The 18,781-nt window shown below is 41.2% G+C and overlaps 1 protein-coding gene across 1 annotated transcript in view; it reads left to right on the top strand.

Annotated features, from left to right (window-relative positions):
* The window catches only part of FAM3D (FAM3 metabolism regulating signaling molecule D), a 44,807-nt gene that overhangs the window by 16,169 nt on the left and 9,857 nt on the right, over positions 1 to 18,781 (top strand). The window contains exons 2-7 of the mRNA XM_042452742.1: positions 6,863 to 6,936; positions 10,777 to 10,887; positions 12,886 to 12,909; positions 13,582 to 13,705; positions 14,848 to 14,906; positions 18,411 to 18,461. Coding sequence (XP_042308676.1) covers positions 6,924 to 6,936; positions 10,777 to 10,887; positions 12,886 to 12,909; positions 13,582 to 13,705; positions 14,848 to 14,906; positions 18,411 to 18,461 — 382 coding nt within the window. The 5' untranslated portion in view covers positions 6,863 to 6,923. The remainder of the gene's footprint in view (positions 1 to 6,862; positions 6,937 to 10,776; positions 10,888 to 12,885; positions 12,910 to 13,581; positions 13,706 to 14,847; positions 14,907 to 18,410; positions 18,462 to 18,781) is intronic.

The following is an 18,781-nucleotide window of genomic DNA, read 5'->3' as shown; positions in this document are numbered from 1 at the left end:
ATAAGGGAGCTTTCTGTGTTACTTTTTATAATATCTTCCCCCCACCTGCAACACACATGTACTTTTAAAAACTTTTAAATGTTTCAGAAACTCCTGGGATACAAAAGCTCTGAATTAATTGGACAAAGACAACAAACAGAAGGGGAGAAAAAAAAGCAAAGGCTGCTGCTCCATGAAATGCCAACTTTCTTACATTGTCTTCTTCAAGCCATTAAAAATACTGTGTTGTTTCTTTTGCTTAATGGGAACTAATTGGAGAGAATCCACCTTGTTATCGGTGCTTATCCCAACAAACAAGGGAGCCCCTGAGCACAATTTCATTTTCCTATTAATTCCTATTAATTGGCACTTATTTCTGAAGTTGGAAACCAAAGATGTTTTTTCATTTCCATTCTGGACACAACAGCCATAATAATTTTCAAGCAAACATATATTTTCCTATTCTACAAAAAGCCAGACATTCATCTCTGTTTAGTTGCACTGGTTTACCCCTTAGAGATACAACCAATTAATTTTATTTCTGGATGAACATATTTGGAACAAGATTAATAGTGATTTACTTGTACATGCTTACTTGTCTGTACTGTACTTTCAAAATGTATCCTGAGGGATAACTGTTCCTCCAAGACAGACATGTTCCAAAAACTGGTATGATTGCCATCAGAAAACCATCCACTTAATTATAAAATACATTCATTCAAAACTATAAATTCTCTGTAAAGATCCCCCCCCCCCATCAGCCTTCTTCCTGAGTTGAGGGGTTTGCTGTGGTTCTAAACTGAGAGTGTAACTACATGAAATAGCATTTAAGACAGATATCATAGAGTCCTCCTGATCTTGTTGGAGTGCAGCTCCCAGCAACCCATGCCAGTATTGGCCAATACTGGGAACTGCAGTCCAACAATATTTGGAAAAGTTCACGTATGGCAATTTGATGGCCATTTAACTGCCATGCTTCCATCCTATGGACTCCTGAGATGTGTATTTGGTGAAGTATTTAGAATTTTAGGGTATTTTAGGCTACATCAATAAAAGTATAGTGTCTAGATCAAGAGAAGTAATAATGCCACTATATTCTGCTTTGGTCAGGCCTCACCTGGAATATTGTGTCCAGTTCTGGGCACCACAGTTCAAAAAGGACATTGAGAAACTGGAGCGTGTCCAAAGGAGGGCGACTAAAATGGTGAAGGGTCTGGAAACCATGTCCTATTAGGAACGACTTAGGGAGCTGGGGATGTTTAGCCTGGAGAAAAGAAGGTTAAGAGGTGATATGATAGCCCTGTTTAAATATTTGAAGGGATGTCATATTGAGGAGGGAGCAAGCTTGTTTTCTGCTGCTCCAGAGAACAGGACCCAAAACAATGGATGCACACTCCAGGAAAAGAGATTCCACCTCAACATTAGGAGGAACTTCCTGACAGTAAGGGCTGTTCGACAGTGAAACACATTCCTTCCTCGGAGTGTAGTGGAGTCTCCCTCCTTGGAGGTCTTTAAGCAGAGGCTGGATGGCCATCTGTCTGGGGTGCTGGGCAGTGAGCACTTCATTGAGGTCTCAGAGGGAGTAATTCACATCACCAGCAGTGGCACCAGGCGATACAGCAGGGACACATTTATAGACAGCTGCTCAACATCATTGTGGAGTGCTCCGGGTTTTTCCTACAAAATCCAGAGTTATTTTAAAATGGTTTAAGGGAGGGATGGGCCAGATTCATTATGGAACTGATTTCACATTGTGAAGCCTTTCCACATTTGAATAGGGGATTTGACTCTGCACCATAAAGACAGGTCACTGTGCGGGTGAGGGGAAAGTACTTCATTTGGCCTATGTAGATATGCCCTAAATTACTGGGTCACGTGGGGTGAATTTATGATAGTGGCAGCAGGTAGAACTTGGTGATTTCCATCTCATGGGCAAGAGAGCATGTTACATTCAAGTAGGCTAGATTAAATGTTCCTTTCTCTCTTAGTAGGCGACAAAGAAAAACAGTTCCCCCGTTTCACCCTCAACTGAGAACAGACCCTTTAATTTAGGCTCAGTTCAGATGATGAAAATAATCCAGGATGAATCCAGAATTTATCTCTGTTGTTCACATGCATCCCAAATGCACCCGATTAAGTTTGGGGGGAGGAGGGCTGCCAAAAAACCTGGGATAATCACCCCCATATTTTCCCCCAAGTTTTAAAAAAAGATTCATAATGTCAGCAGTGTGAATAACTAATGAAAATAGACCTGGGATAATTCAGGATTAAACTCTACATGCCTTGAATGTATTTTGAATACATTCGCATTGTCGGCTCCATGTTTATTTGAGTGCTGGCATGTGTGAGCAACCGAACTCCCAGAGATGCACATAAATCCGGATCCATAATGTAAATGCCGGAATGTGTACTCGCACTCTCCGCTCTGGTAGCCAAAATCTCCTCTCTCAACCCAGGATCTTCTCTGCCCCGTCCCGGATCCGTCCCTTCTCTCTTGCTGCCCCCCATTCCTGGAACCTTCTTCCTCTGCATGCACGGCTCATCACTTCCCTAACCAGCTTTAAAGCTGAGCTGAAAACCATATTGTTTAAGGAAGCGTTCTCAGGGAATTTGTGATTGTCATCTGGCTGTCTGACAATATTTGATGTGATGTGATTTGTTTGATATTTGATGTTTTTAATCTGTTTTTTTCCTTTCTATATGGTAATTTTATCTATTCCTCTTTTAATTGTTATTATCTTAGAATGTACGCCTTGGGCAGGCTTTTATTTACTCCTAATTTTACCGACTTTGTACAGCGCTGTGTATAATTACAGCGCTATAGAAATAAAGTTTATTAATAATAATAATAATAATAATAATAAGTCATTTGCATTGTTCTGCTAAAAAAATGACATTGGAATGATTCCTAAGATTTCTTAATTTTTGAACAGGAATATCTGTATGTGTGTGTTTGAATGACAGGCTGTGAGTGATTGTGGTTTAGTACTTAATGCCTGATGCCATCACCAGGGTCTGTCCCTAGGTCTCCAGTTTTGGCTCAGAAACCTCAGGGATGGGGACGATCCTGAAATGGCAACCCTAAGAGAAGTGTACCTTGTCTGCCCCCTTTGTTTAAGTGGAAAGGTGGCAGGACTCATTCCTCTGAGTGCTGGGAGAACAAAACTGCACACAATACCCACTTCCCCCCATCTGATCTTTGATGGTTTTCCTAAATGGGTAAACAGTTAAGAGGAGGGACCATGACCAGAAAACCAGCCCAAGTGAACAGGCGCATGCATTCTTCTGCCTGCACCATTGCTTGAATCAAACTCACAGCCTATTGTACCTATGTTTTCCTTTTCAAGGAGGGGGAGGAGACCAAATACAAGCCTCCCATATCAATCTGTGTGTTTAGTTTGGCTCTGATCCCTGGCCTTTGGCTGTCACAAGTTGTTTAAGCAGGAAGCAAAGAATGTAGAGAGGCAATGCCAAGCCCAAGAGTGGCATGAGAATAAGGCAGTTCACAAAGGAGTCACTTAACATCCTCTTTCATCACTTTGTTTATTCATGGGGTTTGATGGAGAGAGCTGTTTGACAGGGGACAAGGAAGTATATAATACTAAGCCAATGGATTTTCCTTTTTAAGACCATTCTGTCTTCTTAAAGGCATCAAGGTCTAGTTCTTCTTTAAACATGCAAGAAATCAGATTGAAAAGTCTATGAGACATTTACATATCTCTCAGAGAAATGCCTGTTCTGGTGGGAATTATATCTCTGTGACTCCAGGTTTTATTCCAAAATTTAAAGTAGTTATCCAGGTGTTAAACTTGACACCTCATTTATGATCAGCAGTTTTTATGATCAGCAGTTAAAGTTCAAACTAAAACTTGGAGTGGATTCAGCAGCCCATTGACATAGAAACCACCAGCTGCTACTGCTCTAGACTACATGGGTGGCAGGGGGAATCACAACCCAGTGTCTGAGCACCTGCTTTGCATGCAAAGGTCCCAGAGTCCACCTAAGGTAGCACAGTGGTTCCTGACCCTGGATCCCCTAGAAATGACTACAGCTACCATCATCCCTGACTATTAACTATGCTGGGAATGAAGAGATCCACACTTTAACAGCATTTAAGGGCTGAAGGATAAAAACCCCTGACAAGTTAACATGAAAGACCTTCTGCCTGAGATCCTTTGTTGTATGTTTTCAAGTCAATTCTGACTTATGGCGACCCTGAGGTGAATGTACCATGGGGTTTTCTTGGCAAGTTTCTTCAGGGGGTGGTGGGGTCATTGCCATCCTCTGAGGTTGAGAGAGTGTGACTTGCTCAAGGTTACCCAGTGGGTTTCCATGGTTGACCCAGGATTTGAACCCTGGTCTCCAGAGTTATAGTCTGATGCTCAAACCACCATACTATGCTGGCTGTCTGCCTGAGATTCTACGACTCTTGTACACTTCACAGTTATAGCACTATGGTTCTGCATTAGCTGCCATGAAAACATTCTATGGAACCCTAGGATTTGCAGTTCAGGGAGAGGCATTTAACATTTTTTGCCAGAGAACACTAGTGTATCATTGTTGTTTGTCTTAGCTGCTGACTAGCAGCTAACTAGCATCAGAACCAGGGTTTGGGCCATACAGTGTATGTCATCCAAACAGGATGCTGCCAGGACAGAGGGGAAGGGGAACAGGCCTTTTGGCTCATGCATCTTCATTGCAGAAATAATCCAGTTTGACACCACTTTAACGAGCTCCTTTGCCACAACAAACCACAGTTCCCAGAATTCCATGCTATTGAGCCATGGCAGTTGAAGTGGTGTCAAACTGGATTATTTTTGCAGTGTGGATGCAGCCAAAGCCTGTGGTCCTATCTGATATAAGGCCCCCTTTTATGCTCCTGAGCCCTAGCATAAGTAAACCAGTCATCCTGAGCTCCTGGATCATTCCCTTCTATTAAATGACAGACTGTTATATATGTTATACATGCACATGTTCCAAATATGCATGGTTTTAGACTGTTTAAACTTTTTAAATGATTTGATTTTTAAATTATTTAAATGTTTGTGCTGTTTTTAGACTATTTAGGTTATTTTATTGTTTTAGACTTTATTATGATTATCATTATTATTTCATTCCTTTATATCCTGGCTTTTCCCCAGCCTGGGATTTTTAATTATTTAAACCTGGTTTTCTTGTAAACTGCCCAGAGATTTTACCATATATGATGGGATATGAATATTCTAATTAACAATATCCATACACTCCAATGTTTGCATTACTTTTGTGATGTTTCAGTTGGACTTAGTGAATACAGCCCAACTATGGATTTTGGCCCCTCATGGACCCATTTCCCCCCTCAGTCTTGATGTACAATTGTCACTCCACATTTGTGGATTTGACTTTTGCAGATTTGATTAATATATTCTTTTGGGATTCTCTAAGTCCTCCTGTGAGACACTATGGTCAACCTCTGCCAAAAATCACACTGGAGGACTTAGAGATTCCTAGAGATGTGTTCTCTTGGGGAAAAAAGAAACCAGTGGGGTTTTTTTATTTCCAGTTTTCACACTTGCACAGCAGTCCTGTGCCCCAACCCCAGCAAATGTGGAGGGTCCATTGTCATTTTCTTTTTTGCAACATGAGAGATGAGAGGTTATGGTGGTGGCAGTGCTAAAGTTGGTAGACCAGTGGCCAGCCCCACAGATTTTGACAGAAGTGAGTTTTTTGAACTGGAGATTTCCAAGTTCTTCGCCTATCAGCATGCAAACTCAAGCTGATTCTCTGAAGATGCCAGCCACAGATGCTGGTGAAACGTCAGGAAGAAACTCTTCTAGAACATGGCCACATAGCCCGAAAAACCCACAAAAAACTATAATAGTATTTATGTTTGTGCTTTTACAGTAGAAGGGGCAGTTATGTACCTCTGAGTTGGAGAGGATTACAGAGCTAGCAAGCCAGTGTGGGAAATCTGATGCTGAACTAGCGAAGTCTTTGGAAAAATCCAGCATATTTACCTAATGTACTTGCAAAGAAAAAGAAAAAAAAAATTATGAACTGCCAAGGCATTACAAGATTTGAGTGGGTTTTGTCTTAAGGACAGGTAGACTCATTTTCAATGTAGTTATTTCATCCTCTCCGACATTTCAAAGAAGAAAACCAAGAAAGCATTAATGGGGAAGAACACATAGGCTAGGAGAGGCTGCAGCAGTTTGCTTTTGCCTGAGCCTCCTGGGAAAGGCAAGATCCTGCTCTTCCTTCTCCTCCAAATTAACTAAGTTGCAAACTCCTATTGCACTTTGAATTCAGCTTGCAGCAACTGAAGTTGGCTGAGGAAGAGGAAAGAAAGCATGAAGAGGAGAAAGTGGGACATTTTTAAAGCAGAAAAAAACAGGATGACAGAGGATTCATCAGGACTGTCCCTGGCACACTGGGACAATTGAGTGTATGTTAGGTTAGCAGAACAATAAATCAGTTCCAAGTTTCAGTCCAGACTTTAAATGAGCTATCCAGCCTTATGAGTAGTCCAGGCAAAACCTAGAACATAATCACTGCTCCACTGGCATTGGAGCTACCAGCATCCAAAGATTTCTGTTTGGCCTGTTTTCATTCAGATGTTTCTCAGAAACCTGCAAATGCATTATTGAAGAAAACAGGAGGCAGTAGGGTATAGTACAGTACAGTAGTCATGCTCAGACTGTGTTGAGCTGGGACTGTGGAGACCTAGATTCATAAACTTGCTGAGCCATGAAGGTTGCAGGGCAATCTTGGACTGGTCAGTTCCTCAGCCTTTTGCTTTTTTTCTTATTTTTGCAAAGTTGAAGGACTAAATACTTCCAACATTTCACTGTTTTATAGAATTTAACTCTTGGACTATCTTTTTTATCTCTTTCTTTAAATCTAGGTCTTTGGCTTTCTTGCTTTAACATCTTAGCTGCAAACATCTCATTACGTTGGATCCAAAGATGAGAGTGTCAGGTAAGGAAAGATATCACATTGCTTGATGCAAAGCATTCTCATCAGTGTGAAATCGAAGGCTTTCATGGCCAGTATACATAGTTTTTTGTGGGTTTTTCAGGCTATGTGGTCATTTTCGGCTTTGTGGCCATCTTCCCACCAACCAAGGGTCACACAGTATATATACCCCATACACCTCCATGCCACTATTCTTTGAAGATGCCAGCTGCAGATTCAAGTGAACCATCAAGAATAAACTCTTCCAGAACACAATCACATATCCTGAAAAACCCACAAAAACTGCATTCTCATCAGTTTCTCACTTTCCCAGGTTGGATGTTACAGGGCTCAGCAGAACAGAAAGGGTATTAACTAACTGGAGGGCAGAAAAAAGATATCACTGTCCATAGGACAACCTTACAAAGCTGTCTAAAGCTAGCCCTGAGGCTGTCTGAGCAACCGCGAAAAACTATAACATCAGAGTGAGGTCAAGAGAGCCAAAAATTGTCAGTGAGGAATAACACATAAGCTAGGAGAGGCTGCCAAGGTTTTATGCTTCCCAACCCCTCCAGGTGCCCTTTGTGTACCCAAGGTGCAAGGAACTCCACAGTGACCAATTCAGAGGAAGGGTGAAAAATCTCTGGCCTTCCACATGTTTCCAGGGTGCAACTCTCACCAGCCCTGGTGAGCATAGCCAATATCGAATGCTTACACAAACCTTGCACTGTTGTGGTCTGCAGCTCCCAGAATCCCCCATCCAATGCATCCTGGTGGGCTGCACTCTTTGTTTAAAGCATAATGATAAGGTTTTCTCACAGAAAACAAACTAGACAAGTAAGAATGGATTCAGCAATCTCTAAACATGAAGAAAATTGGTTACATAAATGGTACCTGGTGTCTTTATTTTGCAGTTTATTCTGCTTTTTGTAATATTTGGCAAAAAAAAATTATCTTGCAACTCAGAGTCTGAAACAAGGGAGGGAAAAATGAGAGCATTGCTCCTCCCAAATAAAAATTCTTCCCACCAAATGAAATTGACCTTCAAATTTCTATCACTGCAATAACAAAACAGAGCAAATACATGAGTCCTAAGAGTGAATGATTCTTTTATTGTCTTTCACACTGTAATACTAGAAATTGAAAGGAAATTTACATTTTTGGGGTACAATTCTTTTTGGGGTAGGTGTCTTCATTGCCCCCTTCCTCTGCTACATCTCTAAAGCAATTCAGACTTTTTGAAATCTTATGCTGCTAAAAATCTTCTTCATATAGGTCTTTCTTGTTGTGTGCCTTCAAGTCATTTCTGACTTATGGTGACTCAAAATTGACCGTATCACAGGAATTTCTTGGCAAAATTTGTTTAGGGAGGGTTGCCTTTCCCTTTCTCTGAGGGTGAGAGAGTGCAACTTCCCTATGGACATCCAGTGGGTTTCCATGGCTGAGCGGGATTCAAACCCTGGTCTCCAGAGTTGTGGGCCAATGCTAAAACCACTACACCCCACTGGCTCTTTATGTACAGTAGTTCCAGTTACTAGTCCAATCTAGAGTAGGCACACTCAGTCAATGAGTGTTGATTTACCATTCAGAAAATGATTTAGTGGGTCTGTTCTAGCCGGGACTAGAAATTGTATTAGGGCCTTAATATTTCAGGTATCTGTGATTTCAATAGGTGTTATCCACACCCTTCCAATTATATTTTTGCAGCAGTAATTCTCAACCGGTGGATCAGGACCCTCAGCATGGGATGAGAGTTGCTCAAAGGGGGCACAAGACTTGGAAGCTCTGATCCCTCCACTTCCTTCTCTTCCCATAATTTTGAATGTGTAAAATTTACACATGCATTGAGTTAAATAATTGAACTTACTTAAATAAAACTGTTATAATTTGAACAAAGTTATTTCCTTATAAAATGTTAAAATATGAATATATATGAATATGTGAATGAAAATACGTACACTAAATAAACAAATCTTTTTATTCATATACTATGTCAAGTGAGGGGAGGGTCGATGTCTACTTGAGTACTGGGATGCAGAAGGCAGCTATGAAAGAATTAGAAAAAATGCTAAAATGTAAAGATATACAACTGAGCACGAAAGTTAGAATCATTCAAAGTTTTTCCTATTACCATGTATGGATCCAAGAGTAGGACAGTTAAGAAAACAGATAGGAAGAAAATCAACTCATTTGAGAAGTGGTGCTGGAGAAGAGTAATAAGGATACCATGGACAACCAAAAAGACAAACAAATGGGTCATAGAACAGGTCAAACCTGAAATTTCCCTGGAAGCCAAGATGATAAAGTTGAGGCAGTCGCACTTTGGTCACATCATGAGAAAGAATGACTCACTGGAAAAGGCAATAATGGTAGGAAAGGTGGAGGGATGTAGAAAGAGAGGAAGACCACAGGTCAGATGGATAGAAACTGTTAAGGAACTCACAGGCATGAATTTACAGGACCTAAGCAGCACAATGAAAAAGAGGGAGTCTTGGAGATGTTTCATGTATAGGATCCCCATAAATCAGGATTGACTTGAGGGCAGTTATGAACAACAACAACAAAAACCACTGCTTTACAGATATAAACTCTAGGAATCTAAGATTTCTTATGCTGGACTCAAATGAGCAGTTCTTTCCCTCCACTCTTGTGGAATCAGAGTGTTCTGCCATTGCTATCATGTTTCACATTGCAGCAGCCTTTGTATTTTGGTGTTGGAGTGGATATAAATGTCCACTGTTTCACAAGCTCTGTCTTGGCTGCCACTGATTATACAAGAATGATGTCATAAGCAAAAGATTGTTTTGCACCCAGTCAGGGAGAGGTATCTTTTTGTTTGCCTCGTAAATCATCCTTTAACTCAGGCCTCTGAGGGAAAAAGAAAGGAAAAACACATCCTGGCAAGCTCTGCTTTGTGAACCACACTCCTCTTGCTGGTTGCTCATTCATTTTGTCCAGTGGCTGCACATGGGTGAACACTAAGCACCCCACCCACAGCATGGAAACTAACTGGTCCTACAGCTCATGACTTTGGAACGACTATTTGAGATTGATCGATGGTGTCATTCGGCGTTAAAACTAAAATGCCATATACATCTCTGTTTCTCAGAACTCAGGGAAGTTGAGTTTTTTTACTTTAATCCCCAAAGTTGCTGGCTGAGAGACTCTGGTGGTTGGGGACCAAAAAACTAACTTCATCAATCTTTGCTCTTTGTATGAGCAAAACAACAACAACAAAAACCTTGAGTGAAAAAGGAAGCAGTAAGTTGTAATGGATCTAGGTTAGTTCTGCAGTTCCAACTCTTATTCTCCCATAATTCAGCTTGTTCTTTTACTCAGAGGATCCCTCTTGGAGTTTGATTCTTGGACCCCAAGGTGTCACTTAAAATGGACATATGGTGTGTTGGTTTTTGGGTGACTCTTTATTAATTATTAAATTAAAACATCCAGACAGAGATGAAGAAAATTAAACCAGTAAAGATTTACTGTATAACAAAATATAGCCGGCTAGCAAGGCCAGCTAACAGCAACAGCATGCCTCAGGTGCAATCTCTGGTATCACAGGTTCAAAGGATCAGGTAGGAGGTACTGAGAGAGTCCCCTTTTTGCCAGAAACCATTACAATCAGAGTAGATGGTAATGAGCTCTACGGACAAGTTGTCTAAGCTGTTATAAAGCCACTTTCTTGAAAGTTTTGGCAATGTACTGCCATCACTAAATTTGTAGAACTGGGGTTGGGCCCTCCCTTTTATAGTTTTATTGTCTAGCACTCCCAGCTTGGTCCTCCCTGCTTTGCTATGCACAATATTTCCTTATTGCCTGCACTTTCCCTGCATCTGATTCTATCTCTGTCTCCTGGTCCAGGTATAATACGCATCATTGTCTTGCTGTTCACCTTAGTCACGACCTGGCTTTTTGCCAATGCTTATTTCAGCCACACATCTGTGAAATCTATCAACCTGAGGAGCTGGTTAGGTAAGTTATCATACTATTCTCAATGTATCTATACCACCCAGCATCCTGGTTTAAGAAGAAATCAGGGTTGGGCCCAAGCAGCACATGGAAGGGGGACCACTAGGAAACCCTGGGATATTCATATAGGAAAGAATCCTGCCAGAAACCCTGGAACATCTTTGCTACCAACCAGAGATAACAATACTGGGACAAATGCAACAATGCTCTGATTCTGTATAATGATGTATCATATTGTATTGTTGCTTTTGTTCTCTCCCTGTCCCCTCCTTTGTGTTTGCCTTTTCGAGCTTCCCTAGACTCAAACATGAAGCAGCACCTGGAGGGGGAAAGCCTTTCTCATGATTTCCCATACTCCTAATCTAGAGCTAAATGGGAAGCTTGGGAATCATGTAAAGGATTACCAACATATTTTTGTGGGTTTTTTGGGACATGTGGCCATGTTCTGTAAGAGTTTATTCTTGATGTTTCGCCAGCATCTGTGGCTGGAAGATGCCATCCACAGATGCTGGCAAAACATCAGGAATAAACTCTTATAGAACATGGCCACATAGCCCGAAAAACCCACAAAAACTATGGATGCCAGCCATGAAAGGCTTCAACTTCACATTACCACCAGATACTTCTTAGGGTCGCTATATTGTAACCGAAGCTACTTTTATCCTAATAGACCTAAAACATAATGCAACTTGTCTCAGCCACTCTTCTAGAGTCTAGTTCAGGGGTGGCTGGTGACTCCCATGTCAATTGGTTAATGAATCCACCTCAGGTCTTGGTTCAAACTTTAAAGGAAGTTGCCAATATGCCAAATGTAACATTTTTGGAGTCAGAACTCTGGACAGCTCCTTGAAAGTTCAGCTTTTAAAGTTCTTTTTAAAGTTCAGGTTCTCTCCTGTTTCTTGGTTTGTGATTGTTGTTATTTGCTGTGGCAAAAGGTGGGTGATTTGGAGGCTTTGGGTGGCTTCAGACACCCCTTGTCAGGGACCCAAAAGCCACATATGACCTGCAGGCCACTCTGGCATGAAAAGATGGCTTAGACAGGACAATGTCTATTTTATTTTTCTTTCTATTTTTAATCTTGGAAGATGCCTTGAATCCCAGCTGTGCAGGAAAAGTTCAATATAAATCAAGCAACAAAATACAGGTTGAGTCTCCCTTATCTGGAATTCCAAAATATTCCAAAATCCAAAATATTCCAAAAGGCAGAATTGTCCATATGGGTGGCTGAGACAGTGAGATAGTGATACCTTTGCTTTTTGGTGGTTCAGTGAACACAGACTTTGTTTTATGCACAACATTATTTAAAATGGTCCAATCCATGTCTCATCCTTCATGGCCCAAATAAGAAATGTATTAAAACTGGGATTTCAGAAATAAGTAGCAACTAAAAGCACATTGTTAAGAAAAGTTGCTTCTCACTTAAGAAAGTGACATGACCCACTGGGAAATTCTCCTCCATGATCTTCATTGGGATGAATGAAAATATTGTTCTCACTCAGTGGTAGGATCTATCGGACCTTCTGGATGCTATTGTGCTCCAGCTCCCAGCAACCCTGGGTAGCATAGCCAGTGGTGAGGAATGCTGGTAGCTGCAGTCCAATAATACTAGAGGGCTGTAAGATTGTCACCCCTGCTTTAGTTGTTCTTATCCTCTTGGAATTTTGAAGGAAGGAGCAGTAGAGTTGGGTGACATCAGCATATCATTGGCCCTGGATCTCAAAACTGCAAACAAAATCTCCCAGCAGTTTTTGCATGTATTGGATAGCAAAGGGAAGACCAACACATCTGGAACACACTGGGTTGTGCATAGGTGTTGTAAGAGTAGGACAAGGAGCCAGAAATTCCAAGGAGATTGGTTTTATGAATTGTTATTGTACCAAGTTTGGGGATAGCTCAAGGACACTAAAGACTCTTAGGTTCTGCACCACACACTTGTTATCCTTTATAAATTGATGCCTTCTTATGATGCTGTTGCTTTTGTTTTCCTGCTTCCTTGGTCAGGTGCTGCCGGATTTAAGCCAACAAGTAAGTACCCTGCTTTCATATATATAACATAGTAGCAAACTGGACTGGAATAAGAGGAGCAGTCCAACACATAGCCCTGATGGTGCAAAATACACTTGTCTTGATCAGTAAATTGTAAATGGATGAAAGCTTTGCTTCTGGTTATACAAAAATAGCAGAACTTGGTAATGTTATTTTGGGGAGAGATGGCTTCCAGGATTCTGGCCATGCTAGTTGGGCATTCTGGGAGACATGGTCTCAAACAGTAATACTTCCAAATGCAGTTTAGTAATGCTGAACTTTCCAGATGAAATGGTTTTCTCCATCCCATTTTTGGAAGTGGGTGAGTGATTCTCATTTCAGAATCACCCACTATATTGTAGGAATGGAAAAAAAGTTTGAAAATATTGGGGGAAATGCTAAAATTATTCATTTTATCTTTCAAAAACAAATTTACCAAATTCACCTACTACAAAACAAATAGCAAGGGGGAGGGAAACTGAAATGGTAGGAAGTAAACATCAGCTTTTTTTCTCAGGCTTCTTCAAAAACCTGGAGACAAGTCCTGAAAGTCCTGTGCTTTTGACACAGTGTATGAGGCCCATCCATAATATGAACTGATACTTGTGAGGGGATGGTATTTTACTGCAGGGTTTGTTGAGTTCTGTTATTATTTTTGGTCTCTTTTGTCAGAAGCGTCAGTCCTGCGACATAAATGCAACAATAAAAGAGATTGCCCCAGCCACACCTTTGCCTTCAAGTTAATCAGTGGTGCAGCCAATGTGGTGGGACCTTCAATGTGCTTTGAGAACACAATGTAAGTTCTGTACAAAAAAACCGCCAAAAGTGTGACTCTGTTTTATGTGTATCTGCATAGAGCCAGGGCAGGAATCTTGCAGTCCTCCAGAATGCTGTTTTACTGCAACTCCCAGCAGCCCTATCCAACACATCCAATAGTGAGGAATGCTGGGGGTTGCACTTAAGGTTTCCAGGCATCCTGATTTGTATAGCATGTCCCATATTGGGGGGATTTAAAATATGATCCTATGTCAAGATGGGGAAGACAGTGATAAACCTCCTCTGAACAAATCTTGCAAAGAAAACCCCATGATAGGTTCATCTTAAGGTCACCATAAGTGGGAAATGACTTGAAGGCACACAACAATATCAAGATAATATGGAATGCTTCAAGTCCAGTATCTGATAAAAGAGGTCACAAGTAGCCACAACAGACCAACCACCAACAGTGGGTACCTACAGCATACTGGCTGTTACATGCCAAAGGCCCCTTAGCATGTCTGAATGTGAGGTTAGTACCAAACCCTATACCAGTAATGTTTTTGGGCTGCAATATACCATGGATAGTAGGGGACCACATAATATTTTTGGACTGCGGCTGGCCATGGATAACTAAAACAGTGGAAAGCAAACTTGTGGATGAAGGTGGGCTACTCTAGGCAGCTGAGTTCGTGCAGGTTTTCCTCTTCCTCCCCTTTGGCAGGGGCTTGCTGAGTAAACCTCTTCTCTTGAGATGGCTGCCCTGTCTTGGTGCACTTTACATGAGCCGTCTGTTTCCCACAAAATGTGAAGTCTTGTGGGATCCCGGAACTAACAGAAGAGGCTCTCCCTGCACAAGACATGAGGAAGCCTTATTACAGGCCTGCATTTCATGCTTTAAATCAATTTTGGGCTAGCCTGGTAGCTGGGAGGATCTGTCCTATGTTGTTGTGTAGAAAATTTTACAGCCTAGCTGCTGTCCAACACCATCTGGAGGACTAAATTATTCCCACATCTAATTTATGTACTTATTTTGAGTGCTGCCTTACATGGCATAACCCTCACTTAGGGGTGGGATGACTGTTTATGGTATCTGTAACATTCTCTGCACCAATCCTTGCTGAATTTTCCCTTTCTCCCTTCCTCTCTCTTCTTCTCTTTGGACTTTTCGACTTTTTTTAGGTTGATGAGTGCTGTGAAAAATAACATTGGTCGAGGTTTAAACATTGCACTTGTCAATGGTGAGTTTTTCAAGGAAGTGGAATTCCATTTCGCATAGTATTACTTTCTCTTTTCCTTTCTTTACCACCTCCTCTTGTACTGAATACATAAAGGCCCATTTCACATTACATAATTACTTGAGGTCCTTGGTTTCTACTGGGGTTTGGTTCCAGGATCCCCATGGATACCAAAATCTGTGGAGGCTCAAGTCCTATTATTTACGGTTGTTACTCCAAGGTCTAGCCCTCTGTACCTCTCCCTCTTTTCTGATATCAAAAGGGAGGTTTGAGGCATGTAACCAAGAGGGAATGAGGGAAACTAGCCAAGCAATATAAGGAGATCCGTGAGCATATTTGGGGATCCAAGAGGCTGAGCATGGTGGGAGCTCAAGATCACATAGCAAAGGACAGACCAATCAAAACTGGAATCTGTATAATCCCTTCACTGTTAGGAGTGATGGTAGGTGATAGACCTTGTGTTTACAAGTGAACAAAAATCCAAGAATGCTTCCCTCTGGGAGTGACACTCCTTTGTCCAAGGACATTTACACTGATTGTCTTGCCATTCACAACTTCCCTTCCCATTCTTCTCCCTTGGAAACTCTACTTTAATCCCAAATTCTGCCAAGGGACAGGTTTTGCCCTATAAATATGTCTGACAAAGCATCACCAATTTGGTCTCGCTTGAGGTCAGACAGATTCTCTATCTGTATCTCACTTGACTCCTCAGTTTGCTGGCCACTTCACAAACCCCAGGCGGCTTGCTGAGCCATTTGACTTCCCAGCAGTGTTGCCAACAAGCCTTGAAGATATTCCCCTGAATGTTTTACCAAAATCAAAAATCCCTGGAATTCCTCAATATTTATTATTATTATTTAGTCAAAATTCCCGGAAAGAAATTAATTAAATTCCCTGGCTTCTGGGGAATTCCCCGGAAATTGGCAACACTGCTTCCCGGTGTCCTCTGATTGGAACCCCACTTCTGGAATTGGTATAGCACTGCCCTGTGCACCCACTCAAATTTGCTATTTTCTTGACTGTGTGTGAGAGTGAATATGAATGGTGTGTGAATGGTGATTCCCTTGATTCATAAGTAAAACTATACTTGGAGCTTGCACTCTATAGTTCTATTTCTCTGTGTACACAGGCTTGGTCCCCACTTAGTGCTGCCTGAGCTCTCTCATCTGCTTTAAATTGAGCTGATAAAATTCCCCTACTAAATATTAATTGTGGATGCCCTCCTGAGACCCTGGCATTTTGGTAACATAAAATGGTGCCTCTTACTGTATATAAAATGGCAAAATCAAGGTTTGCTTTTTGGATTTAAAACAAATATTTTCAAGCCATGGATGGTTGAATTTGTAGATGCTGAATCCATGAATACATAGAACTGACTATATAGCGCTTTGATACTACAGTCAGCCTTCCATAGCAATGGATTTTTTTAATCTCAGGCATCCACAGCTTGAAAATATTTTGAAAATGTATACACTGTAAAGCAAACCTTGATTTTGCCATTTTGTATAAGGGACATCATTTTAATATGCCACTGTGTTTAATGGGACTTGACCGTCCACTGATTTTGGTATCCATGGAGGGTCCTGGAACCAAACCCCGGTGGATAACAAGGGCCCACTGTACTTTACTTGCCATGGCTCTATCCAAGGGAGGTTTAGGATTTGCAATTTTTAAGGGGATTTAGAATTCTCTAGCAGAGAGCTGTAGTGCTTCACCTAACTATAAATCCCCAGATTTCTTAGGATGAAGCTTTGGCAATCTAAGGTGGCATACGCTGGAAGCTGCGCCACACACCGCTGCAAGCACAAGCCCCGTTATCTTTAATGGGGCTCGAGCATATGTGAAATTTGCTTTACATGGGGGGGGGCAGAACGGACCCCCACATAAATGAAGGGACCACTGTATATGTATAATAGGAAAGCTGCTTAAGAATCCAACCTGTATCAGTCATTCAGCCATCCTCATGGAATACCTGCTGCTGTGGGAGCAATCACAAAGTCTAAACTGTAGTTTGGCCAGGAGGAAAAGAGCAGGAGTTCCCTAAATGGGAATTTATATCACCCCAGCAAATGATAGCATAAGGATTTTTTAAAGAAGTTGATATAACATTAATTATAAATGTGCTCAATTGTTTGGGTGTGCTTCCAAATAAGATTTACACTGTTTATGGAGAGTCCAGACATTGGTAGCCCCCTATCAGCCCGGTTTGTTCATTTTCCCTGGGACTCTGGATTCACTGATGATTGCCATTACATTAAGCCTCCATACTGAGCATACACTTTTCCGACTGATACAGAATCTGAGTGTTAAAATACAGAGATACCCAGTGCACCCATCTTCCTTCCTTCCTTCTGCAGTGGAACACAGCTAATCCCTTCTTATAAACTATCAAGTTAAGTATGCTGACCTTGAACAAAGGGAATGGCCTCTGGTGCACAAAGTGGAAATTGGCACAATTCCGGCCTTAATAAGTGTTCAGCGTTTTAACACTGTCATCTTTCCATAGCGAGAGAGAGAGAGACTACTGCCAATAGACTTAAGGCCTCTGAAACGGCATTTACCACCCTCGGCTACCAGTAATTACCCACTTCTTGTTAATCCATATATTGAATGTCAGTAGGACAGTAGTCCTTCAGCTTGGCTAACAATTAGCCATCCATACAGTTGGCTGAATTTTTCCAGGGAATCAAACTAGTCTCTCTTGCTGTGAGAATAGAGGCAAAAAGTCCTTTCCTTAGAGCTCTAAAGTTGCAAGTGAAGAAACAGTCTTTTCATAGGAAGATAGATGGAAGAAAAGATGACAGTAAAGTAAGTGTGCAGAAGAGATAGTAATAGTCACCCTCTGAAGATGCAACCATGCCTAAATGAGCTACTGAGATAGTTACTGAAGTATTATTATGACATGCAAACTAATATATTTATTTTATTGCATTTTTAAACTGCCCACTAATCTAAAGCATACAGGCCTAAATCCAATTGTTAGTCCTAAATAAAGTAGGGCCATCAAATCAATGGAACTTATATAATTTTTCATTCAACCAAGATCCACTGATTTAGTGGGTTCACTTTAGTCGGGACCAAACATATGATTTAGACCATAGAAAGAAATTGCAAATACCTGAAATAACTACTCACAAAGGTTAAGGAAGAAGGTGCAAAAGGATGGTTACAGTTGAATATTAAGACGACAAAAACAACAACCACAGATGTAGAAGATTCAAACAACATCAAGAGCCATTGAAAGTGACTGGGAACATATTTGTTTTCCATGGTGTATGTATGCCATACTTTTTTTCCCCATTTTTCTAGTCCATGTATCAAACAGGTTGTGTAGACTTTTGAAACAACACAAAAATCTTCATAGTCATGGGCCACAGGCCACACTTGGCCCACGCCTACTTTAAGTGTTTGACTATTTTTCCATGTGTTCCCCTGCTCCGAAGTCTGAAAATCAATGTATATATAAGCATGCATTCCATTAGAAACTGTTTCATTGTTATTATCCAGGAACTACTGGACATCTCATCAAGACAAGTGCCTTTGACATGTATTCTGGAGGTAGGTCTATTTATCCAGTTAATACTGACTTGTCTTACTGTATAATAAGGGGTGTGGAAAATCTTGATGAGTAAAATTGGAGCTGGGGAACCACTTGAATGAAGGACAGATCCTTCTGATGACCCTCTGAAGTCTAGAAGACATTGAAGTGTGTTATCACATCCCCTGGGGTACTTCCACGCAACACAATTATAGCACTATCATTCCACTTTAACTGCCATGCCTGCAACTTGTGGAATCCTGTGAAGGGTAGTTTGATACACTAGATCTTCCTGGCTGAGAGGTCTAAGCACCTCTCCTTAAAGTGCAGTTCCCAGGAT

This window comes from Sceloporus undulatus, chromosome 2, assembly GCF_019175285.1.
Source record: "Sceloporus undulatus isolate JIND9_A2432 ecotype Alabama chromosome 2, SceUnd_v1.1, whole genome shotgun sequence".
NCBI lineage: Eukaryota > Metazoa > Chordata > Lepidosauria > Squamata > Phrynosomatidae > Sceloporus > Sceloporus undulatus.
This window is presented reverse-complemented; position numbering and strand designations above follow the sequence as displayed.